At 39.0% G+C, this 24,443-nt stretch overlaps 1 protein-coding gene across 2 annotated transcripts in view; it reads left to right on the forward strand.

Annotated features, from left to right (window-relative positions):
- Positions 1-19,004, forward strand: part of smpd3 (sphingomyelin phosphodiesterase 3) — a 93,234-nt gene extending 74,230 nt beyond the window's left edge. Inside the window, exons 6-10 of one of the 2 annotated variants that reach the window (XM_034686541.1) lie at positions 126-287; positions 4,870-4,959; positions 11,108-11,171; positions 11,414-11,582; positions 14,835-19,004. In XM_034686541.1, the coding sequence (XP_034542432.1) occupies positions 126-287; positions 4,870-4,959; positions 11,108-11,171; positions 11,414-11,582; positions 14,835-14,936 (587 nt within the window). In that variant the 3' untranslated portion in view covers positions 14,937-19,004. Of the gene's footprint in view, positions 1-125; positions 288-4,869; positions 4,960-10,733; positions 11,020-11,107; positions 11,172-11,413; positions 11,583-14,834 lie in introns of those variants that run through there. The other variant, XR_004631672.1, reaches the window with a different exon arrangement.
- The last annotated feature ends 5,439 nt before the right edge of the window (positions 19,005-24,443 follow it).

Consider the following 24,443-nt stretch of genomic DNA (forward strand, 5'->3'; position numbering starts at 1 on the left):
CTCTCTGCTCCTTCACCTCCCTCCTCAGTCACAGATCACTTTCATTAAGTTAAGGTTGGGAGACTTTATTGCAAACCCATGGTCCCTGTCTTCTCACACACACACACACTGCTCTTGTCCACCAGGTGATGCATCTATACGCTGTGAGCAGCTCGACCTGCTGCTCCAGTGGGGGGCTGAGTTCCGCCAATCCTCATCCCAACCACCTGAGGGAGAGAAGGTGCTGGAAGACCTGGTGGCCTTTGATGTCATCCTGGGAGACCTCAACTTTGATAACTGCTCCTCGGGTAAGCAGCAGTTTTACAATACAGGTTTTATTTTAGGCCAATCAGTCAGTGCCAACATGATCATTTCTTATTACCTTGTCCAGTCATAAAGCATGGACACTTTAGAGGCACGTGAACATTAGTCTGTAGAAGCATGGACTTTGTAAGTCCACCTAAAGCTGCACAGTGCCAATCCTCTCCAGTGGAATTAATGACTTATTGTTTGATGAACCAGTTATGTTTAAAGTTGACCTGCACTATAGAAACACATCACTTGTGGGACACACAGTAAGAGTCATATTTCACAGAAATAAAGGCTGCTATTTTCCGTTTAGATAATACATTTTTAAAAACCACATCCAAAATAAAAAGCTGTGACCTTTACTTCCTCCTCATCTAAAAGGAGGCTGGAATTTTGATCAACCATGTCAATTTAGCCACTCACATTTTCAATATGTTGCACAGGTCTCTGGTAGGTTGTTTTTTATTCACAACATACATACTGTTATCTTAAAAATTTGTGTGACTACATTTAATGTTGAGCAACTTGCAGATTTTGAAGGTGAGTGTCACTTTTGGTAAAAAAAAAAACAAAAAAAAAAAACAAGGAGGACCCATGTGCAGAATATGAATGTTTAATAATCAAAAGATCAAAAAGACAAAAGAAGAAACAAAATGTACAAAAATATATCCATAAACTAAATCCAAAAATGTCCAAAAGAAAACACAAGAGAGCCCCTGGGAATACAACACACAGGGTCCACTAGTCAGCAACTACTTGTGGTCCCTAAGACCAGGCTGAAAACCAGGGGTGGCCGTGCCTTCTCGGCAGTAGCCCCCAACTGTGGAATGAGCTGCCCCCCCCCCCATGTTAGATTGTCCTCAACATTAATGACTTTTAAAGGTGACATATCACGCTTTTATAATCAATATATATTGGTCTAAGAGGTCCCCAAAACATGTATTTAAAGTTTATGCTCAAAAAAACACTTTGAAATCAGATTTTGGCATGCCTGAAAACCCCTCTTCTTCAGTCCTCTTCAGAACACTCTGTTTTCTCTCTGACCACGCCCCCTCAGGAAGTGGATGTGCCTCGGCTCTCCGGCACGTTGATCTAATGTTTACATGTTGGCTGAATATACACGGCTGCTCAGAGATCACGTTACTTCAACCCTCTGAATCTGATCCAGAATCTGATCCTGACGGAGAGGCGCCTGTAGCAGGACCTTTCTGAAGGATTGGTCACAGATTTAGTTTTTCTTGTTGTTTTATTTATCAGTATGTAGACGTGTGTCTTGGTACACAGCTACAGCTATGACATGTAGCTATGCTAACTAGCGCTAGCACTTAGCCATGATAAATAAAAATCATCCACTAGATCTTCAAATCTGCAGACGTGGGGAGTAAAACAGACCTCTGTGTTTATTAAGACAGCCTACAACTAGCATGCCTCCCTCCTAAGCTCCTTGTTAGCACACATTTGTGCAGGTAATGAAAAACGGAGGAGGGATTCAGTATTATTTTATACAGTCTATGGGCTGAACAAGCTCCGAGCTCTGACTCCGTGACAGACCGGATATTGTTGTTACATAACAATAACACGAAAGTCTGAAACGACTCGTTTCACACACATTTACAGAAAGGAGAAATCAAAACAGGGGCAGAATGGATTTTTTTTCATTCTCGGGGGGTTTGTAGACATGCCAGGGACACATATTTCAGGTAGAGAACCATTAAAAAGTTAATTTTGCATGATATGTCACCTTTAAATCCAGTCTTAAAACATATTTTTACTCCTTGGCTTTTAACCCAGTGTGAGAGTTGTGTGGTCTCTGTCTGTTCTTTTATTGGACTTTTGTTTGCTCTTACAATGTTTTTATTTTATTTATTTTTATATATTTTATTTTTTTGTCTGTTTCTTTTTAACTATTATTTAACATGTTTTATTTTGATTATTTTATTTTATTCAATTGTATTCTCTGTTCTGTGTGTTTTAACTTATTTTACCTCATTGTGCAGCACTTTGCTAAACTTGATTGTTTTTAAATGTGCCGGATAAATAAAGTGGATTGGATTGGAAAACAAGAGGAGACATAATGATCCGACAAAGAAGGGAAGGAACACAGAGACTAAATACATAGAAAGTAATCAGACACAGGTGTGGACACAGGTGAATCTAATGAGGGTAATCAAGGTTGAGGGAACCACACAAAGACAGGAAGTCAAACTTAACCCGACACACAGGGAGAGAGAACTACAAAATAAAACAGGAAACACAACAGACAAGACTACAAGACTAATAAACATGAGAAAATACACACAACACGAGACATGGGCCAGTGATAACACGCGGAAAACATAAACATAAACATAAACATAAAGTGAACACACAGGGAGGAAACAAGACTGAAACACAGCGAGGTACATCTGGAGAATAAAACAGGAAATCAATGACGGATTACAAAACAAGGAAAACACAAACCAAACAAAAGACACTCAGTGAGGTTAACAGTCTGAACATACGGTTTAAACACATCTAACAAACACATGAATTAAAGTGTGAAACACCTACTTTGTCTTTCTTACCCGATCATATGAAAACAAACAACATGTAAAGGGACTTATTAAGCCGTGTGAGTTGATCTGAAGACGTTCTGTTCCAAATCAGGTGATAATTGGTGAACACTGGAGAGTAAGAGGCAGAAAAACAGGTTGTGAAGAGAGTACATGCCAACGTTCACTCATTCACACATTGACTCACACGCTGACAACAGCGCCAGCCATGCAGGTGCCTGCTCATCGGGATCTGATGCACAACCACACACACACACACGGTCATGTACACACACTCACACACACACACACACGCACACATGGCTCAGCCTTCCAGAGCAGCTCTGAGCTTTTTATCTTTCCAGTGACGACTGAAGAAGCCAAAAAAACATCCACCGATCCTCCAGTTAGTGTCTGACCTACTCCACCCTCAGAGCAACAAGGACAACCCAGATCATTTCATCACACGGATCCCTCATCATACACAGCGTACATGAGGGGGGGGTTGTTTAGTATACTCTCACTGGTTCTGCTACTGGTGTTTTGTTGCACAAACATCGACTTCCATCGTGATTTCCATCCACTGTGGATTGAACATTAAATAATGAATTAGAAAACAATATTCTCCAAAAAATAAACACTTGAAACTAGATCAGCAGGATAAAACAAACTGCTTTGACAGAAAGTATGTTTGAGAAACATCTATCGGATCATTTTTTTTAACTTAATAGTTTGACTCATGTCCCATCGGTTATAACAAAGGAGGCAGGCTTATGACATGTACTGCAGCCAGTCACTAGGGGGAGCTCTAAAGATAAAGGCTTCACATGGGAAGGCTGTCGTTCTGTCCATTCTTAATGTATGCAACAATAAACTAAGCTCAAGGGTCACTGTAATAACCCTCGTTGTCGTGGTCTTCACCAACTTTACAACACGAATACATATTCAGGGAGACATAATCGCATTCATCAGGATGGTTTTTAAGAAAATATTGATACTAGAGTAGATGTTAAAGTTTCAAATACAGTTTTTTATTCTTCCTGACCATGTTGAATTTTTGATAAAGTCACACACACTTCCTCTGCCCTCGATGATGATGCAAGAAAAAAAGATTACGTGATCATTATAGTTATTAATTTTATTTATTTATTGAATTTAATTTTACTTGAGTTTCTTTTTTTTTTTTCTTTAGCCATTATTATTATTATTACTTTTTATTATTTAAAATATAATAATAATAATTATTATTATTATTATTATTATTATTATTATTATCATTATCATTATCATTATTATTATTATTATTATTATTATTATTATCATTATCATTATCATTATTATTATTATTATTATTATTATTTTGATCATCGTCATCATTGTTATCATTTTAATTTGTATTATTATTGTTGTTTTTACTTTCACACCCTCTTTCTTTCTACCCTTCTACTCTCACTTCCCTCCCATCCGCATTTTCTTCAACCTCCACCGGCAGGGAACTATGCAAAATTCTACACACACACACAAACACACACACAAACGCACATGCACACGCACACGCACACACGCACACACACAAACACACACACACACACACACACACACACACACACAAACACACCTACTTATTGGAATGTTTGGAAATTTGAGAACTGCTCCTGTCGCCATTTTAGTTTTTTTTTTCTGTTATTGTGTTTATCTTTGTTTGTCTTTTGTTTTGCAAAAAAATTAAAAAAGGTAAAATGAAAATTAGAACAAAAAAAAAACACACACATAATAAAGATAATGTTAGAACTGTCTTTATGTTAAGTTCTCTTATGAGCTGTAATTGAAGTTAAAAAACAAAGTTATTTCAGTCCACAGGACGACTCCTCACATCATTTGGTTTCCAGATCATCCTTGTTCAGTGTGTCGTTTCTCTGTTTCCTAGTGCTCTTATTCCAGAGGCAGCAGTGTAACAGAGTCATAACAAGAATCAGGAATCATAATGTTTGACTAGAACTCTTCACTGTGTGTTAAATTCTATTGTTTGTGTGCTTGTGTGATATTTCAGAGGACAAGCTGGAGCAGCAGCATGCACTTTTTACTCAATACAAGGACCCATGTCGCCTGGGGCCAGGGGAGGACAAACCATGGGCTCTGGGTAATGAAACATACACACACACACACACACACACACACACACACACACACACACACACACACAGCCACATGCTCCTCTGAGGACACAGCCACACATCACAGATCCTGTATCCTTCATGCTCAGTAACATCTAAGTCATGTCAGCACTCACAGATATCACCCTTGGGTAAATCAAGACCACAATGTAAACTTCAAACACAACATCATAATCATAACACACGATGACATGCAGGTAGTCCTGCACACACACAGGCATGGTGTCTGAGAGACGGAGATGATCTATAAAGCACCTGCCGAGCAGAACAGACTATAATCTGGCTCTGTGGGGATAAATCAGGATGCACCCACAGTGTGAATTAAAATACACCCAGTCCAGCCTGCTGATACACGCGCATTAGTGACGCAAATACTGGAGGGTTTTGGTCTGGATGTGAGGCGTTATTTAGGCCAGCAGTGTTTTTATGGGACAGTGTTGGCAGGGCGTAGTGAAGGGGCTCATTCACTGAAAGGCTTATTTATTTGGACAGGGATGTTTTGCGCAGTGAATCAGGGGAAAGATCTGTGACCTCCTGCTCGGTTTCTAAACAGGAGAAGAAGAAGAACTGATCAATGAATCAATGAAAGAAGAGGAAGACAGATTATCTCATTTCATTATGCTTTTCCAGAAGAGATTAGCCCTAAATGAACAATAGAGAGACGGACAGACAGGCAGAGGACCAGGCTGTCAGTACTTGTCCTGAGTTGCACTGACAGGATGTCCACATAGATTTCATGAAACCAGCACAGTATCCGTTCAGACGGGCCGACTGCTCAGCCCTCAGAGATGCCGTTTGTGTCAGAGTGGTTGTACACAGTACAGCTGCTTTCAGCTTATCTGAAGGAGAACTACTGATTTGATTGAGTTCACAGTGAGCCCTGCATGGCACAACACCACCAAGTCCATCACAGACTGAGAGGACAGTATCCACTCATCTAAACCCTCTGTGTTTCAGGAAACTTTGAGGACCAGATAAAAACTGTTTTATGTATTGATAATTCAAAGATGTTCTGAACCAGACAAGATCAGGTGCTCTCAGAATGTGTATAAGAAACAGATGAGGCAAGGTGGATTTGTTTTAAAGAAAGCTATAAACACTAAAGCACTTTCAAAAGCTCTACAAGGTGCTGCTGTCTTTTCTGCTTCTGTAACGAAGCCAACAGAAACACAGTTTCGACTTCACAGTGAAAGAAAATCTTCAGTTTAATGTGATTTATGACGGCAGAGCAGGGTAACGTTAGACTTCACTGTGAGTTAAGATGTTTTGTTAAACGTTTGTACGTACAAAAGTTGAGAAAAGCGTACATCCATACTGAAGAGGGCAGGTGCTGAGTCTAGTGAGAGTGTCACTGAACGAAAGGAGAAAGATGACTCTTGCACTGCAGGGCTCCGATAATCCAGACAGTTTAATTCACCAGATACGTCATGACCCTGCTGAATTAAACTGTCTGCAGCTCTGCAGAGTCGTCTTTTTCTTTGTTTTGTTAAATGTATATACGACATGTAAACTGGTGGTAAGGAAGCACTACCAGCATGGAAACTGAGGGACTATTATTTTATGTCTGTATAAACAGTTGGTTGCTGGATATTTATTGACATAATGAATAGTTTGCTGGAGGTTATCCCAAATATGATCCCTTCACAGTGAACCCTCTGGTCTCACCCTGTCAGGATTATATTCAGCATAACTACAGGAAGAATATTTTGTCTATACTTGCTTAATTCAAAATCGCGTGTCATGAGTGCCCAAGACGTACATTTTCAAGAGAGGGGAGGGATCCCTTCAAACGCCGCTCCAGTCTGATCTCATCAAATAAGGTTGAGTTTGCAAATATTGAATGGTGAAGTCGGTTATGTTAAAGGGGGCGGAGTTAACTTTCTAGTACCACCGATAGCTGGAACCAAGTGAAGGGCAAAGGTTTTCACAGCTGAGCAGATAATCCTCCTCTCTCTCTTTCCTCACTCCTGTTTATTCCTGATCCCATGAAAACAGGCCGAGTCACAATGTGGTGAAGCTGCACAGAGATACAGTAGATTTGTCTTACACATTCCAGATGACTTAACTTCACCCGGACCCTAAGTCACATCATACTTCGCCAGACAATCTGCACGAATGATTCGCAACATCTGCTCTCCCCTATTTATGTTATTGGCACCGCCCAGCAAGAACTTGCATCTGCTCGTGTCTTTACATGTAATTCACACAAACTGTTTTATTTGCATTTGGTTTGAATGCCACATACTCAACCAGAGTGATGATGATACACACTAGAGCAGGGGTTCCCAAACTTTTCAGCTTGCAAACCCGCTGTGCCTTTAAGCGATTAAATGTTGCTTCATTCTGGTCTGTTAATTAACCAGCAGCATCACATTTTTATTTGAAGTTTTATTTTCAAATTTAACCTAGATTATTTTTTGTCAATTTATGGGTAAAATATGGAATTTAGATTACTTAAAAATAAATCATGCTGGAAGAAATGTTGCGACAACCCCATTAGTGTCTCACGGCCCCCCCAGAGGGTCCTGAACCCCACTTTGGGAACCCCTGGGCTAAAGAGACCGAAGTGGATTGGTTGTTGTTATAAAAACTACAAATTGGGCTGAAATAGTGTTTTTCCCTAAACCCAGAAAAACGATGTATTCCCATAAAAATCATCCGTTCACCTCCATTATAATCTTAACCACAGATAAGAGATCTTTATTCAGCTGCAAAGAGAAACAGTCCTTGAGAAATAATGTTAAGACTTGTCAATTTAAATTATTCTTAATCCTAAACCATTAATTAATAAAGACTTTTGAAAGCACAGATTTAGTCTCCAGCAAAACCCTGACTGATTAATATCCTAAAAGCAGGCAACCCTTGAGAGAATATCTCATGACTTTCAATCCAATCAATCACCAGTTATGTAAATCATCAAGTTCAACTCTGAGCAAAAATCATTCTGGAAGACATCTTCTGACCCCCCCATTAGTGTCTTGTGATACCAAAGTGGTTCTCGACCCCCTCTTTGGGAACCCCTGCTCTAGAGGCTGGGTTATGACTGGAATTTGTTGGAATTTGGGTTTTACATATCAAAAACAAAAAAGACCAAAAGTTCATTGATACAGCATTAACATCATGTCATCGTTAGACTAAAATACAGCTCATGTTTCCTGCATTGCCTTGATATTCAGTATAACACCTAACGAGTGTGAAGTCAGGCATAGATGTTCTGAATTCTGACAGCTCCAGGATTTTTATGGTGCCGACTCCCAAACCTGCCAAACTCACAGACACCCTGCAGGGCTTATGCTGCATCCAAGTCTCGTGGGAATTCTTGCTGGCCTGGGAGCTCTTGTTGTTAGAAGGCAGTGACACTGAAGTGCAGTCACACGATGGATTGGGTGAAAATTAAAGGTTTCTGCAAAAATCTCTCCCCATGCATCATCCGCTCTCATAACTGAAAAGGCTGTTTTCCGGTGCTGCCTTTGAGTTCATGTGTGACGACAGATTAAACATGTCAACCACAAACCAGAAACCAGGCGAGTACACAGAGTGTGGCTTCCACCGTATTTTAGGAGTTGTGGTCAGAAATGGTGTGAAAGAACATTCATTTTCTTCCCCACACATACACTTCAGTCTGTTGGTGATACTAGGATTTATGAGGATAGTAAAACTGAGGTTGTGTTAACCACCTAAAAGAGTAAATCTCATGTGTATCCAAGCTTTCCCAAACAGGCTGAAAGCAGAGCGGCGGTCTGTGCTGCTGGGAGCGCCCGCCTAACACCTCACCATCTTTGTTTCAGTGATCAAAAACCTGCTCTTAGACTTGTTGAAAGAGCCGGCTGCCCATCAGACGCCTACTTCTCATAAGAGCTACTGACACTCAACAACAGCACTGAATCAAGAGTAACTCCAAAGTGCTGTTCTCTTCATATGGGGCATTTTAAACTCATTATCCAGCCCACGGCCTCATATCCTCATTGTCAGAAGCATCTCTAAGTGCCCGTCTCACTCTGACTGCTATATTTCTCTGGCGGATAAAGGTGCATAGTGGTCTGAGGACCATAAAGATATAAGCTTTCAGCACAGAGAGCACTGAGGGCTCACCGACAGAAGGAAAGTTGTGCTGTAAGAGCAGCGACGAGAGAAGAAAGATGCTGCTTGTGAGAGTGGAGGAGGAATGGAAAGCATACTCAGAGACAATCAACAGGCTACACAAAGTAATGGTGGTTGTTTCTGAGGTTTGATGTTTGCTGTGAATGAAAAGCATGATGGGAGTGGGATGGGGATCAGATCTAAACCACCTCTCAGGACTATTAAGGGTGGGGCTTCCATTTACCTCCTCCTGGTTCAGCTCCCTTCACAGCACAAGTGCAACGATCAGTGCAGTGAAGCCTTTAAACAGTATGTTAGAGTGATTCTCAAATGTGGTTTAAAACTTTTTACTTACCAGACAACAACTACAATCGATCTAAGACCCGACATAACGCAGTAAGAAGAAGTCATAAAACCAGTTGTTGTTAAGGCGCTGGCTGCATTAGCGGTTTATGCACACGCCCTGTATACAGAGACTAAAGTCCTCAAGGCAGCAATAATCGGTCGACTCTTCATCACAGCCCTTTGCTACATGTCTTCCCCACATTTCCTGTCTCTCTTCAGCTGTCCGGTCTTATAAAAGCTAAATTAACCAAAAAGAAAACGTAAGCAAGCAGCTGTTGTTGGTAAAAGAAAAAAAAAAGTTATTTATCACAAAAAGAAATAAAATTGTGTGATAATAACAAAAGTAAGGCAAACATAAATAATACTTTATTGTTCCCTGGGGGTGAGATTTGATTGTTGCAGCAACACATATCAACTAGTATTAGTACAAGAATAAGTGTAGAAAAAAATACACACAAATAAAGAAAAAATGTAATGAAATTAATTTTTTAAAAGAATTAAATAACAAAAGATTAATTAAATAAAAATGGTAAATAAAATAAAAAGACGAATTGAATAAAAAGGACAAATAAAATAAAATAAAAAAGATAAATACAAAAAATTAAATAGATGAAATAGATAAAAAAGATGGATTCAATAAAAATAAACTAATTTAATACAAATAGATGAATCAATAAAAAATAGTTGAATTAAATAGATATAGATTAATTAAATAAAAAGAGTTAAATAAAATTTTAAAAGATGAGTAAAACATAAATGGATATATAAAATCAAAATTGATCAATTAAATACAAATAGATACAAAAAATACCAATAGATTAACTAAATACAAATAGATAAATAAAGTAAAAATAGATAAACAAATCATAAATAAATCCTATATATGGAAAACATATCTGACAAGGCCTGTTGAGTGCTGTTTAAATCAACTAAAGAAATGTAAGACAAGAGGACTGTAACTTAGATATTAAAACAAACTATCTTAGTTTAGGTACAGAGCAGCCCCCCTAAACCCAGTCTGTCTTACAGAACAAGATGTTGAGAGTGCGCAGTATAACTATACTTAACCCTAACCCAGTTCAGGATTGAAACAAGTACCTCTTTCAGACCACAGGTCATACAACTCCAAATGACTCACAACATACTACAAGGGAAGCTGTAGGGATGAGAGGCCCAGCGATCCAGGTGATGGTTCTGGGCAGGCTTTAGAGCTGCTCTGGAAGGGGTCTCTTCTGATTGGGTGATCGTTTCATTGCAGCTGTGCACCAATCAGGTTTCCCTAGCCCAGGTGAATGGACTTAGGCTTAGAGGACTCACCACACACAAACACACACACTCGCAGAACGTTTCAAAATAGATTAAACCACACAGGAGGGGGGGGCGTGGATGTGGCTGTAACAGAAGGCTATTGTGGATTTGGGTTTCTTGTGGCTTATTCCTTTCTTTCTTTTCTTTTTTTACTCACTGTACGGAAGGAATTAATGGCTTTCTGATTTTTAGTTTCAGGAAAGAATGTTAACTCTGGCCTGATTAATCCTACTCACGTTATTAAGACAAATCTTCTTACTTTAGGAAAGGAAAGTTCCCCAAAAATATTTAAAGTAATTAAAGTTGTGACGCTTTCACAGTCTGTAAGAAACATGCCTTTAATATTAAGATGTCTCATAATGATGATGTGTTCTCTTTTAGGTACTTTGTTTGATCCCAGTGGCCTTTATGACGACGAGGTCCGTTCACCTGAAAGTTTACAAAAGTAAGTCTCATGCACACACACACACACACACACACACACACACACACACACACGCACGCACGCACGCACGCACGCACGCACACACACACACACGCACACACACACACACACACATTACATGGAGGTTTAACAGGAAGTGATAACATTCATTCTGTAATGTTTGTATGACTTGTATCACCCATGTTTGGACCCTGTGTGTCCTGTAAGCTGATCCTCATACCACTCCTGTGCCTCTCTTCCAGAGTGATGGAGAATGAGGAGGCAAGGAAGGAGTACCTGGTGTTCCCTCCCAGTAAAAGCCAGTGTCCTGCCAGCAGTCAGAAAGGGAGGAAGATCCCGCTGAAGGGTAACGGACGTAGGATCGACTACATCCTCTACAGTGACGAGCACCTGCAGCAGGACTGGAAGCAGGTATGGTTCAGTTGAGGACTGTGTCCTGCCAAAATTATCCCAAGTTACAACCACAACTTTAAATCTATTTACATTAACACCGGATTCCATGAGACAGCTCCAAACCGTGGGAAACATACTTGTGGCCGCAACATGCCTCAGGACAATGATTTGCTTGTTGAAAGGATTTAAAAAGAATTGAAATGTGATAAAAAAAATTATCCATAAACCAAAACAAAGAAGCAAAGAAGGAGGAGAATAGGGGCAGTACAGTCGAGGCATTTGTGTGTGTGATGGGCTGGTGAGGATGGAAAACCAAATCACATTATTTACAGAGCGTCTCTCCCTCAGCTCTGCCTGACTCGCTCAATCTGAAACTAAGCTATCTGATGCTCCCTTGTGCCAGAATACAGTTACTGCAATAACACTTTATTTCACTTGATGAGAGCAGACTCTCTTCAAACATTTATTTCACCATAATTCTCTGTGTTTAAACTTTTGACACACAGACGATAATGTACGCTGAGAGGTGATGATTATAAACAGTATCTTGACAGAGTTAGATGAGACGCCTCCTCTTGTGTGTGTGGATGGTTGGTACTCATTATTAATAACCATATTAACAGGGTTTAGACCAATCAGAATCAAGTGTTGAACACAGCCAGGGGATTTTGATTTTTGATGTCTTTATTTCAAACAAGTAAAAAATAAGAAATAACAAAAACACAAAATCGGTGAATTCCATCAGCTAGCACTGGAGCATTTTAATTTACATGTGCAGAGTTTATCTAATCCTACTCCTTTAGATTAGTAAGAAACTTGGTAATTATCTGGTTTTGTTGACAGTGTGATAATGCTGCCTGAGTAATGTTGGTTTTAAAACTATTTAACAATCACAATTTAATTTGATCATTTTTTGGTGTTAAAAAAAGTCATATTAAATTCAAGACGGACAATATACACTACCAGTCAAAGGTTTGGAAACACCTTCTCATTCAAGGGTTTGTATTTATTTTAATTATTGTAAACACTGTAGATTAATACTGAAGACATCAAACTATGAAAGAACATATTTGGAATTATTTAATGAATAAAAGTGTTAAACAAAGCAGAATATGTTTTATATTTTAGATTCTGTAAAGTAGCCCCCTTTTTCCTTCATGACAGCTTTGCACACTCTTGGTATTCTCTCAGTCTGCTTCATGAAGTGGTCTCCTGGAATGGTTTCTAATTAACATTCATTTGTAGAATGACTTGCCTTCTTAATGTGTTTGAGACCATCAGTTGTGTTGTTCAGAGGTAGGGTTAGTACACAATGGATAGCCCTATTTGACTACTATTGTAATCCAGATTATGACAACACCAGATTATTTCATAGTTTTGATGTCTTCAGTATTAATCTACAATGTTGAAAATAATTAAAATAAATAAAAACCATTGAATGAGAAGGTGTGTCCAAACTTTTGACTGGTAGTGTATCTTTACCTGCTTCAGCTGTAGTAGACGTGATGACAGAGGTCAGAGTAATACCAGTGTGTGTTTTTAATCATGAAGCCATGTAACGGGGACTGAGGTGTGTTATGTCTTTACACAGCTAATACACATTTCTTTAAGTTTAATGTTAACTTTCTTTTGCTGCTTCTTAGTTAAGATTGTAGTAGTAGTAGATAGTTAGATTATAACGTATCTTATTGTTGACGTTCCAGTCATCACTGCCATCTTCTGGTAAACACTGATAAATATAAACTGCCTGGTTGTTTGAGGCGTACAACCTCAGGTGGTTTCTGTGGTTGAAATTGGTTTTAAAAAGTCCCGTGGGTTCTAACAAAGGAGGATGTTAATTCCACAGAAAAGCCAGACAGAGTGAAAGACAACAGTGTGCTTGTTTCTTTTGTGGCCACAGTTTGTGGAAAGCCCTCTCCTGTGTTCACATGAAAATGCCCTGGAACTCCACTTCAGTGTGAAAATAACTTCCCCATAATAATCCACATTTCCATATAATTTAGAGGCAGTGAAGCAGCTGTCTGAGTGACAAGGAGACACTTATTGTCTGGATCACCTGTCTGCATATCTGGAGGCTTAAATTATCTATGAAGTTACTGCATAAATAAGCATAGCGCCTCTTTAAGGGAGAGTTATTCATCCAGTCTGCTGCAGTCAGATCACAGCAGGGGTCTAACAAATCCTAAATTACCTCCAACCCAGCCACTATCAATCAGGATCTTATGTTTGTGTCAAACATCTTGAGACATGACGCTTAGCTACTTACTTACTCCTTCTGTCCGAGGTGCATCCTAAACAGATGTCTGTTACAGTTTAAGCTACGCATCATCTTGTTCTCGATGGTTGTTTTAAATATCTTTGCATTTACCTTAAAGTCAAAGATTCATGGCGTGTCTTTAGGCACCATGACAGTAGCTGTAGCTTTAAGAGACTGCATGTAAACACAGGGGAACACGAGTCCCCACCTTACCTGGAAAGTGAAAAAATTATTAGGTCTCGTACAAAAAGATCGTCCAAAACAATAAAACAATCTTTATAATTAAGTAATTTAGGGCCTCCTCTCTGTCTTTGTTCGAATGCAGTTAATACTCAAGTCCAAGTTGAGACAAGAGTCCTGAAAAATAGGACTTGAGTCAGACTCAAATCCAAGTCCTGGACTACAGACCTAAAACACTGGTACACAACAGAAAACAACTAGATGACTCTAGAATCTAGAGTCTAGATGAATAAATATCAAGAACTGCAACAATTTAAAATAATTTAATGTTGACTTTCAGATGAAGACCATCATCAAGATACACTATTTGAATGTTTTTGGAGCAAGGACATCACACAACAACAACAAAAAACGAATGGCTCATCAAATTCATGACAACCAAGAAGGAGATTAAGAGAGAGAGAAATGACACTAGTAGTTGTAGCAGATGGAGTTTGGCACGTCCACAGCAGCAGAGATCCAGAGGAACCTACGAGACAAGGGAGCTCAGGGACTCCAGAAAGGTCTATGGTTAGTAACTTTAATGGGACAGGAAGAGTTAAAGTAAGAGACAGGCAGACAGGGGAGAGAGAGGAAAAGACAGGATCCCTGTGTGTCAGATCCACCGTCACTCTAAGCCTATAGCAGCATAACTAGGAGCTGGTCCAAGCCTGAGCCAGCTCTAACTATAAGCTTTATCAAAAAGGGAAGTTTGAAGCCTGCTCTTAAAAGTAGAGAGGGCTGTCTGCCTCCTGGACCCTGATCTAAAGATCTAATGACTGTTCTCCCTGCAGGAAGTCGAGGAGTTCAGCTTCGTCACCCAGCTGGCTGGCATCACTGACCACCTCTCTGTGGCCATGCGACTGGCCGTCTGCACCGGGGAAGAGGAGCCTTAGAGTGACACCCAGAGCTTTGTTTTTAAATACTGCCATGGAGGAATGACAGGGAACCAGGAGGAGAAGAAGGGATCAACTGTTTACAGATCGGGAGCTGCATGGGACGGACAAAATGCAGATCTGCAAGGAGACTGAAGGGTCAGCGAAATGGAGAGATGAATCATGGGAGGAGGGCTTTGTGGACTAATGAATATAAAGAAGGTAAAGGAGAGCAGCAGAGGAGGAGTGATGTGAAAGAGACAGACTCTGAGGGGAGAGATACGTTTAAAGAGCCAGACAGGTATTCAATGTGATGGGTAAACCAACCCAACACACACAGACACACACACAACCTAACACACAAACACAATCTATGGACAGTTTGACTGTTGAACGTGGCCTCTCCTCGCTCCTCCTCACACACTGCTGGACTGACTCCAGAGGGTTTATTTACAGTGAATTGTTTCATGTAGCCGTTTCACACTCACTCCTTTCATTGAGTTTGTTTTTTGTCATAGTAGAGTTAGTTTGATTTTTTATGATTCTACCTTCAGGGACAGTTGACCCCTCATTCTTCGATGTAGACCAAGGATCATCTAAATGAGGAGAGTGACGCAGACACGCCGGTGGACAGGCCTTTAAACTGGCCTTTACACTGACCACACGTGTCCTTGTGTTGTGCTCCTCCCTGAAAGGCCATCAGTCAGCTCTGCCGTCAGTCACTCACCTTGCTACGCTCACATCAGTCCCAGGAATCTCAACAAGTGTCTTTTTTTCTAAAGAAAATCAAACAGACTTTCTAAAGGAGAAAATAATATGATACAATTTCTATTGTTGCCACACCACTTTTTCTAAGGAGTTGAAATGCCTGTTTAATATTATATGTAGTATGTTTCTAATAATAGCTATTGTATAAAGAGATATGAAGTTGGAGAAAAGTTGTTTGTTTGATGCAATGCAATGCTTATAGCATGTTTTTCAGCCATGACTGTTGTTAATTAGTGACGTCCTTGGTGAACTAGAGGGAACGGAAGATTTGCTGATGCATGATGGGATACGGTACCAGTTTACAACATTAATATAGCAGCTTAATACTCCTTCTTGCTTGAGTCTGGCTGCCTTTTGCCCTAAAACACACACACACTGACTATTTGCCAGTGACACAACTGTGCATGTGAGACTTTACCATGCTACTCACACTAAACACACATTCAGAAACATGCAGAGGGTTTAAACAGAGCAGCATTTACACACCAGGTGATGTATGATCATACTGGAGGAGCTCTTATAAGAGAACTGGACTAACTCTGAGGGAGAAGTATTGATAGCTTGTGAGTGAACAAGCCACTGTAGCTTAATGGTTAGCAAGTAGTCACTGTCTTGTCAGCATGTCAGATTAGCGCACACTCTCTATGACATGCCAAGTTCTCAACACATTAGAAGCAGCAGGTAATAAGTTCAGACACCCTGAGTGAACTAACAAGACTGACAGGGGGCTTCACAGCTGCAGGTGTCAGACTGGAAACACAAACCAAATATAAGACGTGGGGAACAAATTCACTCCCCCATGAAGCACACAACATGTGGTACAGAGCATCCGCCTCAGTAATATAGATCCAGACATTAAAATGACGAACACAAGAAAAGACAAAGAAGAAGATCTGTAGGAGTTTAAAGGAAAACAAACCTGGGTGATGTTTTGGGATACATTATGTACTGTAAACCTTTTGCTAGATAGAGCTAATGCCCCTGCAGTTTCTTTGTATTCAATATAAACACAACTTTTGAGAGTGTGCTTCACTTCTTTGTAGACCTAAAGCATGGTGACAACAAGCCAACAATAAGTCACTTAAAGGCAGATAACTCATGAAGCAATGGACAGAAGATCTTTGAAAACGTGTTTACTTTGTCTCATTTTCAGACTTCAACAGATTCATTTAGAGACACACAGGTACACAGATATGCATCCTGCTCATTTTTAGTGCTAGCGTTTTCTAAAAACACAGATCGGCCTAACTCTGCTCTGAATGATAACATCAACAAACTCTCTGACCGACTGCAATTATGGAAGCACCAAGTGCACATGCAGCCATACATTTATTTAACTGTGTTGTACTGTGATTATTTAACGTGATATTTCGAGATAACACCATCAGTTCTCCCATGATCAGGAGTTAAATTCAGTTCAGATGTTTTCTGGAGATCTTGACTTATTTCCCTTGTTATCTTATCCAGCTTGTGTTTTTTATTTTTTATTAAATGGTATCATTTTCTGGTGACCTAGATCAGCGGCTCCCAAAGTCAGGGTTGCGAGACACAGATGGGGGGATGCAAAGTGCCTTCCAAAAAAACAGTAAAAACTCAGAATGAACTGAAGTTGCATATTTCACCCTGTGCTGTAAAAATAGGAACATAAGTTGTCCCTAAATTTGAGGTAAAAGCATGTAAATAAAAGACATCATCAATTTTCCTCTGGACTTTGTTGCTACATGACCCCTGAGGAAGCTGCTCTACCTTTACAAAGAAATATGTCAGTGTTTGGATTGGCCTGATTGGAGAGCGACGTGTAACCACCCAAGGACAGTCAGGGTCTCCAGTCTCTGGCGCTGTTATTTCAGGGGCCACCGGCTGAAATGTTTGGGAGCCTGTGAGCTAGATAACAAAAGGAATGGTTGACCCCACAAGCCATGTTGGTTAACGTTTTAAAAAAGTGCACGTAAATTAAAATGTATTGATGCATGTCTGCTTCGGGCCTCTGTTTTAAAAACTTTTAAAAAATGTTGCCCATCAACAAGTCAACACCTCTGTTGATTTACAACCAGGGCGTCTGCCTATCGGCCTCGGTGCTTCACAGTCACGTCAGCACAGTAATACTCCTCCTGAATCAGAGCTCAGCACAGATGAGAATCTATCAAAACCCAAATCCCATTCTCCTCTCTGTTGTTACTCAGCATGAGAATACACAACAACACACACACTGTTCTACTTTTAAACCCTCCTGTCCATGTTTGACCATAACGTGACATGTATAGGATGCAGGGTTTATGTTAACCGTAAATCTGATTTGTCCACTTTACTTCTGTTTGCTCCTGGGCAACAGTAGAAGCTGTGGATGCACAATTATCTAGTAAATCATGTAATTTACTTAAAATTGAATGACCAGTCTGCAACAGACCCGATTCAGACCCTGGTGTAAAACAGGCTCTGCTGAAACGTTCCTGGTGTCCCCTGCTGATCGTTGGCCGCGTTGCTCACTGTGATGCTATTATAAGTGACAGGCCATTACCTCAAATTTAGAAAGAAACATGCAGGCAGGTCTGAATCCAAACTCTCAGTGATTCTAAATGAGAAACAGCCAGGTATAGTTCTGTTTTGAAACAGTAGGTACAGTGACTTTGTTGGCTTGTGTTTTTTGCTTTAAGCGGTCATACAAAACAGCAACTAAGGTGACAGACGTCAAGTTTATTTCTACTGACTTCAACTGTAATGATTCATTTCAGGAAATGAGTTGGGTTTTTTATACTAATGTGTCACCAGGAACTCCAGATAGATCACTTGCCGAGCTGGAAACATGCGGAACTTGCTCGTGTACTCACAGTCAACATTGGATTACTACCTAAACAAGCTTTACATGAATTCAGGTGACTTGTGTAAAATCCCCAAATGAAGAAGCCTGTCTGTCTGGATGAAACATGCAGGAGTCGGGCTAACTTTTAAATCCTGTTTGATTTCCACAGTCTGCACACAAAACAATGTTTACAACCGTTTACATCTGACGGCCAGTTTAATCTCATTCTGTATACGTTTGTATGTTTGGGCAACTCACTATGTGATGTGTTTTTAATTACATGTGTGCTGTTTGGTGTTCCTCTAAACACACAGTAAGGTAACACGATGGATGGTACTGATGGGTCTGTTTCAGGAGGTATGGCTGAGTGAGTGCAGGACGTACACACTGTTATAATGTTTACCTGTCTCACCTGCTGCTTGAAGCTGCTCTGTCTCTGACACACACACATTTTCTTCTGGCTCAAACATTCTTCATTTTACCAAGAGGTGTATCTGTCATGATTAAACAAATTACAAGTACTTTGTGTTTTTTTGGAAACTCACCTCTTATTCATGAAAATTTGAATCAAGATGATTTGACGTTACGCTACATTTCATGCTTGGTCTATAAGTTATGTAAATACACGTAAGGTTCAAAGTGAGTTTGGAAAGTACCACAGTGTCCCTGAGATTCTGCTCTGAGTCATGGTTTTCAGAGGCCCGATGTGAACATGTATTTATACCACTACATTTATCAACTGTCCTCTCCTAACCTGTCATAACAGTTCATCAATAGGCGATGTGAGTCAGTGTGGCAGCATCCAAACACTTCAGTCATGCTACATCCACATGATGGGACGACACTTGCTTTTTAAACCTGGATATGTAGCTGAGTCTCTGTATTTGAAATATGTTTTTGGCCTTTTTCTTTTTCTGCTTTTTGTTATGTGTTTGTATATCTTTCTCATATTTTTCATGAATAGTTTAAGGACAGTGGTGAAGAAAGAAGCTTATTGTTTGATTCAAAGTAAAGGTGTAAAGTCAAAGATTTACTTTGTGTTGGTGTTGTATTTGCACGGTGAGCCCTTCGCTAAATAAAGGGAGATTGATGCTTTACATTATTCTTTAAGATTTTTTAAGATAAAAGAAAAGTGTGTGTTGTGGGAGCAGGTAACAGAACCCAGTTAACATGTTTCCATTAAAGCTGCTGTAACCTTTGTCTTGACTGAACGTGTAGCTCTCTATGGGGCGCTGTTTGTAAAGTTGTGTGCACTGAAAATAACAGCTACAAATCTAAAAAAAATGTGGTGTGAATTTTCAAAAGTCACTTTTTTTATTATATTTAGAGGAATATTTGTGATCTTCTTCACATTTAATTTTGTTGTGAAAAATATATTTAAGTTATAATCAATATTAAATATAAATGTTAAATATAAATATAAATGTTAAATATAATATAAATGTATACATTTTAAATAGATATGTTGAATATAAATGTTAAATGAGAAATATAAATGTTAAATATACATTTTAATTGTAAAATTTAACTGTTAAACGTTAAATATAAATATCGATTGTTAAATCTAAATATTAAATCTAAATATTTAATGTTAACTGTTGCTGCTAGGCGGCAGTGTGAATTTGCATATTAGCTAAATAGTTAGGATCGCAGAGCAACATTTAAAAATTTAGATTTAAAAATTTAACATTTATATTTAGCATTTGGAATTAACAGTGATTGTAACTTTATATATTTTTCACAACAAAATGAAATGTGAAGAAGATCACAAATACTCTTCTAAATGTAATTGAAAAAAAAAGGTTACTTTTAAAAATTAAAATGACCTTTATTGACGTTTGGAGCTAAATGTGGAGAATTGTACCTGTTATTTTCAGTGTGCACAACTTTACAAATGGTGCCCCATAGCTCTCTGCTCATAGCTGCTCAGGGTTCACTCAGTTCATTCAGTGACTACCTGCTAACTTAGTTGGGTTTTTCTGGCAGATTTCATGCTTAAAGTTTCTGTCTCCTGTGATACTTGACAGAATCTATAAAGTTAAGGGTCAAATCTATGTGCTTAGAAATGCTAAAAGATGCTAGAACACTCCTAAAAAATAGTGAACTTCAGATGCACCTAATTCCTTGTGTCACTCTTTATACAATACACGTTCACTCTTACACACAGTCTTAAAAAACGTTGATCAGTGCAGCTTTGATGAAGTACAAACTATGTCACATCGTTAACTATGTATAAAAAGTAAATGTAGTCCACCATGGTTTTTGGAACTTCTGCACAGGTTTCTATTCTAGTCAATGTGTTAACTTCCACTGGATCAGATACGCAAGACTTCTATTTTTTGCTGGATGCCGGAGCACGGCGCATCAATCTCAACAGAGCAGATGGAGCGGGACAGGAAGTCAGGTTTCACCAAAACAAAATGAAAACATCCGGTTAATTTTCAGAATAAAACACTCACTGTTATCACCAGATCGTATTTCACTTAACTACAACAACAAACGGTCATGATGAGCGGAGCCAGGCCTGGAGTCAACAGGTCAGAGGTTTTCAGAGGACCAGAAAGACAACATGGATGAGGAGAGGAGGAGGAGAATCCTTGATTCAGTGATTACCACGGGAAAACCTGGGTCCAATGACTTCAGCTGTCCGGTAGTCCTGATCCGTGCTGTATTCTTAAAACACAACCGGCGGGTGTTGATGGATGAGAGCCCATGGAGCAAAGACACGGTGTTAAACACGTGACTGGTCCACTTGACGGCATTGTATTTCCTGCATTTACAGCACTTCCGGAATCACCGTCCATCAGCCGTGTATTTCATCTCCTCCTCTCTATTCTTCATGTAATCATGTCTATATGATAAACATCAACATGTATCAGCTCTAAATCAACAGAACACGTTCTGAATCACTGTGAAAAAGACTATAAAAGAGTCTTTTATATCTACATAAGGAGCAGGTCCCCTTCTATGGAGGCCACTAGCTTGCACCGCCATGTTTCTAGAGTAACACGAAACAGACAAACTGGGAACATGCACGTATTTGTATTAAGTGGACAGAAGAGAGTGGTTGTAGGGGGCAAAATCATTTGTATTTATAGATGTTTTTGTTGATAAAAACTTGTCATATAGAGGATCATACTTATAATACATCACAGGAGCTTCTTGTCCCCGAAGGCCACCATAGCTTTACTGAAGAGAGGGATGAGCAAGGGAGCGTTTCGATCTAGATTCTGACATCTCTGAATATTTACATTTCTGCACACTGTGTCTTCAGCAAACCCTGCTTTATCTTCTGTTTCAGACTAAGAGGACTGTCATTTCAAAATGACCATTACGTCACATCAATCATTCAAGCTTTATTTATAGAACACCTTTCATACAAATCAAATGCAATTCAAAGAGCTTTACGGTGATTGAAAACAAAAATATCCATAACATAAAACGGAAATGGATTTAGAATTAGAGACTAATGCACAACAACTGCAATAAAATGTATTTAAATGAACGACAAAGGGAAATATTTAAGAGATAAGTAAATAAAAGATCAAACATAAATAGTTAAGACAATAAATAACGGTAAATTAAAGCACTGAAAATAGCAATAAAATGTGTGATAATAATACAAATTGAATAGTTAAGTAGGTATGGTGTTCTTGGAATGCAACTCAGCATTCTTCTTCCTCCAAACACGACGAGTTGAGTTTTTACCAAAAAGTTCTATTTTGGTTTCATCTGACCACATGATATTCTCCCAATCCTCTTCTGGATCATCTATATGCTCTCTGGCAAACTTCAGATGGGCCTGGACATGTACTGGCTTAAGCAGGGGGACACGCCTGGCGCTGCAGGATTTGAGTCCCTCTCGGCGTAGTGTGTTACTGATGGTAGCCTTTGTTACTTTGGTCCCAGCTCTCTGCAGGTCATTTACCAGGTCCCTCCATGTATTCCTGTACAGACGGTGGCAACAAATCTCCTTATTAATAGGACAAATAAAGATCTATCTATCTATCTATCTATCTATCTATCTATCTATCTATCTATCTATCTAGTTCTGGGCTTTTTGCTCACCGTTCTCATGATCATTTTGACCCCACGGGTTGAGATCTTGCGTGGGGCCCCAGATCGAGGGAGATAATCAATGGTCTTGTATGTCTTCCATTTTCTTACAATTGCTCCCACAGTTGATGAATTCACAACAACCTGCTTGCCTATTGTAGATTCACTCTTCCCAGCCTGGTGCAGGTCCACAATTTTCTTCCTGGTGTCCTTGGACAGCTCTTTGGTCTTGGCCATGGTTGAGTTTGGAGTCTGAGTGTTTGAGGCTGTGGACAGGTGTCTTTTATACAGATAACCAGTTCAAACAGGTGCCATTAATACAGGTAACGAGTGGAGGACAGAAGAGCTTCTTAAAGAAGAAGTTACAGGTCTGTGAGAGACAGAAATCTTGCTTTTTGTGGGTGACCAAATACTTATTTTCCACCATAATTTACACATAAATTCTTTAAAAATCCTACAATGTGATTTCCTGGATTTTTTTTCTCATTTTGTCTCTCATAGTTGAAGTGTACCTCAGACGAAAATTACAGACCTCTCTCATCTTTCTAAGTGGGAGAACTTGCAAAATCAGTGGCTGACTAAATATTTTTTTGCCCCACTGTATATGCAGTATATATATATATAAAAAAAAATATGTAAGTGCCCCTGCATACCCATGTAGTTCATTATGTTATGTTGATTTTGTAATATAATCAATAATATTGAAATAATAAGTTTTGTGTTTTCCTTTTTCAAAATTCAATTTCCAGCACAAATAGTCATATAAATATTCACCAGAATGCAGGAAATTAAGTGTTGGATTCTCAAAGTTTTCAAATCAATAGATTTTCACTCTTCACTTTGTTCTGATTTTTTTAAATAAGATTCTCTCTCTCTCTATCTCTCTCTCTCTCTCTCTCTCTCTCTCTCTCTATATATATCTCTCTCACTATATCTCTATCTCTCTCTCACTCTCTCTCTCTCTATCTCTCTCTCTCTCTCTCTCTCTCTCTCTCTCTCTAATTTATCTAAACTCTGTAGTTTCAGCAGATTATTATCACTAAAGCAGCTTCAGAGGGAGAGGGTTAGAGAGTTCATTTGGACAGGTGAGAGCGAGAGAGCGCTCCATTACACAAAGACAAGAAGCAAAGTCGATGTCTATAAATCTGCGTGTAAATCCTTTATGAAATGACTGTATCCCCACCCTGTCAATTATAAAACTATGAATCTGTCACAGACCACATGGGTATGGACCGTGGGATTTCTTTTGCTGGAAAAATGGTATGAATTGCTATTAAAAATTGAGACATATTGTAATAAGAAAAAATAAATCTGTGCTGCAAAAAGTATTTAATGCCACCACATAGACAGACTTTCTCTGAGCATCCCGAACTTTGACTGAAAAAAACCCAGCATCAACAGGCTAACTTCAGTAGAGCTGTCAGGATGACATTTCACACTCCCAGTGATTTGCAATGAATACTAGAGCCAATAAACTAAAATAAAACAAACTGAATTAAACTAAACCAAAATACGAAAAAAAAACAAAAACAAATGAAACTTAACTCAACTCAACTCAACTTAAATAAACTAAAATAAACCAAACTAAGAAAAAAACAGAAATTTATCTAAATTTAATAAATTAAATAAAACAAAATAAAATAAATCAAAATTAAATTAAATTCAAGTTATATTCTAAGCTGAGTAGTTTGGAAAAAGTGTGACTAAAAAAACTTTAAAAAAAACTTGGATTAGGATAATGGACAAGTAACCAATGAATAAAGTTTGCCATTTAGAAAGCAACCATAAAATAAACTGCTTATTATACGGTCCAACAAACACACAAACACACAGTCTCTTTCTCTCTCCCTCACACACACACGTACAGCCACGCACACTCACACACACACTCTCTCTCTCTCTTT

This window comes from Notolabrus celidotus, chromosome 6 (genome assembly GCF_009762535.1).
Source record: "Notolabrus celidotus isolate fNotCel1 chromosome 6, fNotCel1.pri, whole genome shotgun sequence".
Taxonomy (NCBI): Eukaryota; Metazoa; Chordata; class Actinopteri; order Labriformes; family Labridae; genus Notolabrus; species Notolabrus celidotus.